The following is an 8,228-nucleotide window of genomic DNA, read 5'->3' as shown; positions in this document are numbered from 1 at the left end:
GTAAAAGAAATAATTGTGCAGAATGTCAGCTTGATCCGAGGTAAACATTCTACCGCATATCACCAGCCAGGAAAAGGAGACTCGGTGGCTGAGTGGTAAAGGGCTTGGCTTCCGAACCGGGGAATCCGGGTTCGAATCCTGGTAAGGAAAGATTTTAAATTTTGGGATCTTTGGGCGCCTCTGAGTCTACCCAGCTCCAATTGGTAACTGACCTTAGTTGGGGAAAAGTAAAGGCGGTTGGTCCTTGTGCTGGCCAAATAAGGCAGCCCCAAAGACCATTTAGGCACGGTCCATCTGGCATTTTCCCAGTTGCCTATATAGCCATTCCGCCCCTGCTCACAAGTACTTTTACAGAACTACTGTCTGCCTCACCGCTCAACACTCAAATGAAACACTCATTCTCATGACATAAAGTTGACTCTTGATAGTCCGAGAATTTTAATCTGAACGGATATGTCTTTTGAAAAGATTAGCAAAAATGGCAAGCGAGATGTAACACGTTTAACTAAGTTAGACAAAAATATTGCAACAAAGAAAACTTCCTAACCAGAGACAGAGAATTTTAGCGTCATTTGCACAGAAATTAATTAACGCTATGTATGTATTGGTTCTTCATCCATCAAAGCTGAGGAGAAAAACTACTAAAATAATTATGAAATATATAGCTCTGTTATATAGCTACCTTGTCGTCAAAGATGAGCACATTTTTCATTTCTTATGAACTAGAAGATGACTGTAAAGTCCAATCCTCGCTTTAAGATGAAGATGGGAGATGAGAATGTGGCTTGCGCAAAGAAAATTTATTAAAGTGAAGGAGATTGGCGCTGCATCAGTCTCAAGGTAATTCCATTGGCAGAGCAAGGTTCAGACAACTGGAGCTGGTTGGTGGGGGGGGGGGGGGGGGCAGTAGATGACCAGTGTGCTCTACTTGAGTGCTCGGAACGATGCACGAAGCTTGCGAATTGACGCCTGATGGCCCTGTTAGTCCTAAAAGGGAGCACTTAAGCGCCATGCAATGGCAACTAGGCTTCACATGCTGGTGGTGTACAGAGATTGTAGTTGCACCAGATACTAAGCCTGTTACTGTGTGTATAATTAACTTCTGATGTACTTTCAAACAGAGGTGCGGTGGCTGAGCGGTAAAGCGCTTGGCTTCCGAACCGGAGGTCCCGGGTTACAATCCTGGTGAAGACTGGGATTTTTAACTTCGGGATCTTTGCCGCCACAGAGTCACCCAGCTCTAATGGGTACTTGATATTAGTTGGGGAAAAGTAAAGGCGGTTGGTCGTTGTGCTGGCCACATGACACCCTCGTTAGCCTTTACATCATCTGCAAGGTCTGAAAGGAAATTTTACTCTTTTTTTTTTACTTTCATACAAAATACAATGGTTATTATTGTAACATTTTCGTCAGCATCTTGAAGTTTTATAGTGCTGAATTTGTGATATAATTCTTCTTTTAGATGAACTTTTCATTTTTCATTTTTGCATTACTCAACTGGCTGCACTTAACTCAAGGTATGTGTGAAGAAACAAGTCCTTTTACATTTAAAGTGTCTTTTAATTGTGTAACATTTTAACCTAACATATATACACGGCAGACATTTTATACAGATCTCCTACTTCACTAGCTGACTTCCTCTCTTCTTGTTTACACACTCGTCACTTCCCGCAAGTCCACTAACTCTCGATACCCAACACTTGACCGTGTGTCACGGTTGACCACACAGGAACCGTGTCACAACAGTATGCCTATATGTTTGTTTCCTATTATTACAAGTAATGTAAAAATAATATTTGACAAGTATTAAAATGATACTAATTGAAGTAGAGTTGTATTTATTGTAGTTGGCATTGTAGTTGGCGTATGCGTTACATGGGCCTAGCCGGGGTGGGGGAGAGTTCGGGGTACAACGCAACACCCCACCCCAAAAGGAAATCCCCCACCCCCCGCAGGGGGATATCGGAATTTAGTGACTGATTTTTGCTTTGATTTTTAATATTGTATGTCAGATTTTAATACTAAACCATTACTTGCCCCAGCGCTGCCAATTGTGTTTTGAGTTTAAAACCCCCTACCAGGGGGTTTCGCAGTTAAATCCCCCTCTTCTATAAAACAAAACCAAAAAAAAAATGCGAACGACAATCTCCATATTCCAAGAGCATAGCTAAGGAAGATTTTAATTTTAAAACTCCCTCCAAAATTAACGATAAAATCCGCTCTTCAATATAAGACTAACCATTCATCAGTCACCAGAATCTATGAACGTTGCCAAGAGGATTTTTTTGTGTTTAAAACCCCCTCGAACGAGGTTTGCAGCTAGAAAAATACCACTTCAATATTAAAAAAAAAGCAAATGACACACACAAAATTCTATGAGAGTAGCCAACGGGGTTTTTAGTTTAAACCCCTTTCAGTGGGGTTCGATGCTAAAAAAAAATACCTCTTCAATATAAAAAAAAAGCAAATTACGCACTCAAAATGCTATGAGCGTAGCAAAATGGGTTTTGAGTTTAAGCAACCCTTCAGTGGGGTTTGAAGCTAAACAAATACCTCTTCAATATATAAAAAAAAAAAAAATAACACACTCAAAATGCTATGAGCGTAGGGGTTTAATGCTGAAAAATACCTCTTCAATAAAAAAAAAAAAAAGCAAATTACACACTAACAATTCTATGAGCGTAGCCTAGCCAAGGGGGGGGGGGGTTTGAGTAAAAAATTTCCCTCCTCCAAAGTTTTTTTTTTAGTTTAGAACCCTTCCAGATGGTTTTGAGTTTGAAATCCCCCACAGAGTGTTTTGTGGTTGAAAATCCTAACCCTTCAATATTATTCTTAGGCAAACTTCAGTCACCAGAGATTTTTTAGTTTAAAACCCCTCAACAAATGGTTTTGACGATAAAACTTCTCTTTTCGATATAAAATCTAAAGCAAACTACAGTCACTTAATTCCAAGAGCATAGCCAAGCGAGGTTACACATTTCTACCAGTGGCTGGGCTCCATTAATAAAGTGCAGTGACTAGTCATCTGCCGAAATCGAAAAACACTAAAAGTGGTTCAACAAAGATGACTAAGACAGATTTTACGAGTCAGTTATAAAGATCTGGTCGAAATCAAGTAAATCCTATGCCGAACTGGGAGTCGACCCCTTAGTAAGGATGTGATAGAGAGTCGCATGAGTTTCGCGGGACATGTTCTCCAACAAAATGAATTACGCATAATAAGAGTTGCGATGACATCTAGTACAACTTGGCGCCACATTTTCATGGAGGTCTTCAAAGCAAGTGAGAAGAGGCTTCAGACATTGCCAGTGACAGATTTTTTGTGGAAACAGCTTGCCGGCAAATGCGGCACGGGAGGATTTAAGTTAGTAAGAATAGCACATTAGGTTTTTGAAATAAAACTTTTTAATAGCATGATAATGCACTGTAGATACCCCAGAATATGCATTTGTTGGTTTTCAATAATAGAAATAGTGCTTGGCGGCGGGGCACCGCCTCGCGCTGGGGGGAGCGCTGAGAGCTGGCAAGAGCGGGAAATCTACACATTTTTCGACTTACTCCAGGAAGAACCTTTTCTAGGGCACAATAAACGTCTTCCGAAAGGGTCAGAATGTAATAAAGTCGAATTATGTACATTGTACACACACACACATACATACTTACATATATATATATATATATATATATATATATATATATATATATATATATATATATATATATATATATATATATATATATATATATCTGTGGCATTTTACGTCTCGAGAGACGATCTTTTCCCTTTGTAACTTCTTGTGTGACTAAAGAGGCCAATCCTTGATACACAGCTGCGATCGCAGGTTGGGCATATATAATCACCAGGCGCAGTTGCATTTTCACCCTTCTTCCTGCTTCTGTTGTGTATGACATCTGCAATCATTGACCCTTCCTTTATGCTCTCTCTCCATGTGGATCTGTCCAGTGCCACCTCTTCCCAGTTGCCAGTGTCGATTTTGAAGAGCTTCATGTCGCGTTTGCATACATCCGTATAACGTAAAAGTGGGCGACCAGCGGCATTCCTGCCTTCTATTAGATCGCCATACAGGATGACCTGTGGGAGACGACCTACTGGCATTCTACGAACGTGGCCAAGCCAGCCAAGGCGTCTGCTGCTGATAACAGAGCTGATGTCCTGGCACCCTGCTCTTTGTAGCACTTCCTCATTGGTTAACTTGGCCTTTTCAAACTCCTGAGGAAAATAGGTTGCCCTCCCAAACTACTGAAATTCATTGAGTGCTTTCACGAGGAAACTAAATGTACTGTCAAATTCAATGGAGCCCAAACAGCACCTTTTGAGGTTCGCAGTGGTGTCAAGCAGGAATGTGTGCTCGCACCTACTCTGTTTGGCATATTCTTTTCCTGTCTACTGCATTATGCGTACAACGACATAAACGAAGGTGTGTTTCTCCATACAAGATCCTCTGGAAAACTATTTAATGTATCAAGGCTACGGGCAAAAACCAAGGTTAGGAAGCTACTCATCAGGGAACTCCTGTATGCTGATGATGCAGCTATTATGGCTGACTATGATATTCCTCTACAGTCCCTGGTTGACAAACTATCTGCTGCTTGCCAGAAGTTTGGCTTAAACATCAGTCAAAGCAAGACGAAGTTACTTGTCCAAAACACAAACACTACACCTCAAGTAAGCATTAATGGCCAACCACTAGAAATTGTTGATCACTTTTGTTACCTTGGCTCCATCATATCCAACAACACTCTACTGGATAAAGACATAAACAACAGGATAGCCAAGGCAATGGCCACCATGTCACGGTTGCAGAAAAGAGTTTGTGACAACATATTGCTGACTATCAGTACTAAAGCCCTAGTTTACCGGACCTGTGTGTTGAGCACCTTGCTGTACGGAAATGAAACATGGTCAACCTACTCATGGCAGGAAAAAAAGCTGAATGTCTTCCACCTACGATGCCTAAGGCGGATCTTTAAAATAAGGTGGCAAGATATATATATATATATTCACGGGGAAAAATTAAGAATGAAAAAAATCTAGAGGTGGGAACTAGAACACCTAGGCAAGCAGAAGACTGTAGCTGATACAATTACCAGAAAATATCAATCTGCCATCACTCGCAATGACCTTAAATTGCTGCACACTAGTCTTTGCCATCCGGGCGTTACTCGACTATTGCACTACGTAAGGACTAAAAATCTTCCATTTTCCTGTGATGACATCAGAACTGTGATAGAACAATGTCAAACTTGTGCCGACAGTGTCGACAGCCGACCGAGAGCTGATTAAAGTGACCCAACCTTTTGAGAGAATTAGTATGGATTTCAAGGGACCTCTCCCTACTGTTTCAAGAAATAGATATCTACTTACCATTATAGATGAATTCTCTTGATTTGCATTTGCATGTCCTGATATGTCTTCCTCTACGGTCGTTAAATGTCTCAATGAACTATTCGCCCTATTTGGATTTCCAGCGTACTTCCACACTGACAGGGGAACTTCGTTTATGTCTACAGAGGTGCAGCATTTCCCCCACGAGAGAGGAATCGCGACCAGAAGAACGACCCCTTACAGCCCGAGAGGAAACGAACAAATAGAGAGACTAACGGGACTTTATGGAAAGCTATCACTTTGGCTTTACATTCTAAGGAACCGTATTTTGGGCATCACTGATCTATAGTGTTATATATCAATAAGCTATTTGATTGATCATGTTATATCAATACGTTAGAGCATGTCATGCTATTCTACATTGTTTGTCTACTTGAATCTCTATTATTATTCTGCGTTTACTTAATTCTTTCATTATTAGTAATACTAGTAAGCACCATTTGAACTGGGGGTGAATGTTATCCTATACTCTTAAGCGAGCAATTCTTGTATGTATGTATGTATGTATGTATATATATTTATATATATATAAATTTTATTTCGAAAACGGCTCTAACGATTTTCTTTAAAAGTTCACGGTATGTGCATAATAGTGAGAAAAAAATTCTCAACTCATTGGCCACATCGGGAAAACTCGAGGTCGACCGTTATATCGGTTTGAAAATGCCTCATTATCGAAAAATTAATTTTGGCTAGAATGTTTTATGAATGAAAATTTTCCATGACGTAAACGGGAAAAACGCTGCTTACGTCACTAGGCTTACCGCAGTACACTAAAATATTTCTTTGCAAACAAGAACGAGTTCTAAAGGATCAATAGACCTAATTAAACATTTGCGCACCATCTTACTGTAGATTGATTTATTATTTGAACTATGAAAGAGAAGTAATGAAATTAAATGTGCCGATGTATGATTAGTTATTGTGTTTTAAGTGCTTAATAAATTGTTTACTCTTTAATTGCGTAGAGTGGTGTAGATACCTTTTACATTGTTGTTTATTTTGCTGGTGACCTCCAGCTGTCTCGTTCTGTGCTATCTTCTATGTCAGCTAAGGCAAGTTGGCGCCTAAACTGGTCTTTTAAGCGTTACGGTGTTACGTCGACCACTTTTTATCTCACCAAAAAAAGACTGCCTTTGGCATACGTTCGTCTGAGATTCGTCTCCCATACAGGATACTGCTCTGTCCAGCGTAACTGTCGGACTTAAAGAATTCTATCTATACAAAGGACGCGGATACACATTTGAGACCAAAATAAAATCTGCTGCCGAGGACAGACGCAGACGCTAAAAGAAAATCTTAATCGATCACCGCGGACAATGGTTATGCTTGCCCTGTATGTGGCAAAATATGTAGGTCACATCTGCAATCCTCATTAATTTTCGGACTCGAAGACAAGCCTTATTATTATTATTATTTTGCTGGTGAATTAGTACCATGTGTTCATGCTTCGTTGTCTACTGTCCTGTACCAAAACAAAGGAAATGGTCATAACACAGCTTCTCTGCGCCTTACTTGCTCACACTAAACATGATATCCATCTAGCGGTCAACGAGTTTGCGTACGATGCAGCCTCTTTTGATTTATCTATAAACCTCGGTAAAAAGCTTGGAATTAGGGCGTGTTGACGCAAGGCCCTGGAGAGATCTGAATGGAGAGATCTGTAAAAGCAGTCCATATCCCTCCACGGGCTGTAGCACCACTGGGATGGATGGATGGATGACAAAAGCGGTTATGAACTTCTTATAATCCGACAGTCAGTCTGGGCAGGGCATGTATCTCGTATGGGGGACGAAGAATATTTTTTCGGCGTAACAGAGGTGCCCCACGGAAACGTTTCTTTAGAAAACTAATGCAATGATTTAAGTCTATTAAGAAAAAAATTGCCATTTTACTTTGTCGCAAGTGCCTGTTTTACCCTATAACGTAGAGATTTGCGTCACTTGATGTTTCGTACTAAAGCCATAATGAATGTATACTAATTCCATAATTAAATTTCTGAACGTAACCATCTAAGAAGTAACACTGCAAAGACTTTCTTTCAAGCCAATAATAGTAGGCCTACAATAGTTTTACGCAAAAGATGGATTGTAAAACTATAAGACGGATGTGAGATGTGGTTGGTCTAGACTATAGGAGGACTTTATATTTAATCGCGTGTGCAATTACATTTAGAACTAACAGAACACTAAAGCAACTCTTCAGATTAGTAGTCTTTGTGGTTTTCTATAGGCCTACTGTTGGGGGGACTTTCTATTCACATCGCCATGTACAATTACATTGAGAACTGACAGAACGAAAAATCAACTCTTCGGATTGAGTCTTTACCCGATCGTTCATTTTCGTAATTACAACAATATTCCCAAAATGACTTCGGGTATATATCCTTCCTTCACAAATTATTCATCCGAGCGAGGCTCGGTCACCTGATATTGAAAATTATATGCTATATCGGTATTCGTTCCTATGTTTACATGTGCTTGTAACTCGTCCGTTAGAATGTGTTCACGAAATGTGTGTTGTGTAGTCATTCAGTGCATTAAAGCCATACTAAGTGGACATGGTTTTTTACTCTGTTATCATTATGTTCAGGGCCGGTCCTACAGGTTGCGGGGCCCTACGCGAAACGGATTGCGGGGGGCCTAATTTGGGTTGAGATAAGGATAATAAGTGAAAATTAAGATTTTTTTTTGTATTAGAAAATAGATTCGTCGTTGCATTTTATTTATAGTTTACTTAGTACAAAATCACTGTCAAAAATTAACTTGACGAGCCTTCTACAGTAGATAGTTGTCCAATAAAACGTGGATAAACATTCAGA

General features: G+C 39.9%; 1 protein-coding gene across 1 annotated transcript in view; it reads left to right on the top strand.

Annotated features, from left to right (window-relative positions):
- Positions 1-1,424: 1,424 nt before the first annotated feature.
- Positions 1,425-8,228, top strand: part of LOC106056147 (chitotriosidase-1-like) — a 46,847-nt gene continuing 40,043 nt past the window's right edge. The window contains exon 1 of the mRNA XM_056007187.1: positions 1,425-1,517. Within this exon, the coding sequence (XP_055863162.1) occupies positions 1,463-1,517 (55 nt within the window). The 5' untranslated portion in view covers positions 1,425-1,462. The remainder of the gene's footprint in view (positions 1,518-8,228) is intronic.

This window comes from Biomphalaria glabrata, chromosome 12 (genome assembly GCF_947242115.1).
Source record: "Biomphalaria glabrata chromosome 12, xgBioGlab47.1, whole genome shotgun sequence".
NCBI classification, from domain to species: Eukaryota; Metazoa; Mollusca; class Gastropoda; family Planorbidae; genus Biomphalaria; species Biomphalaria glabrata.
This window is presented reverse-complemented; position numbering and strand designations above follow the sequence as displayed.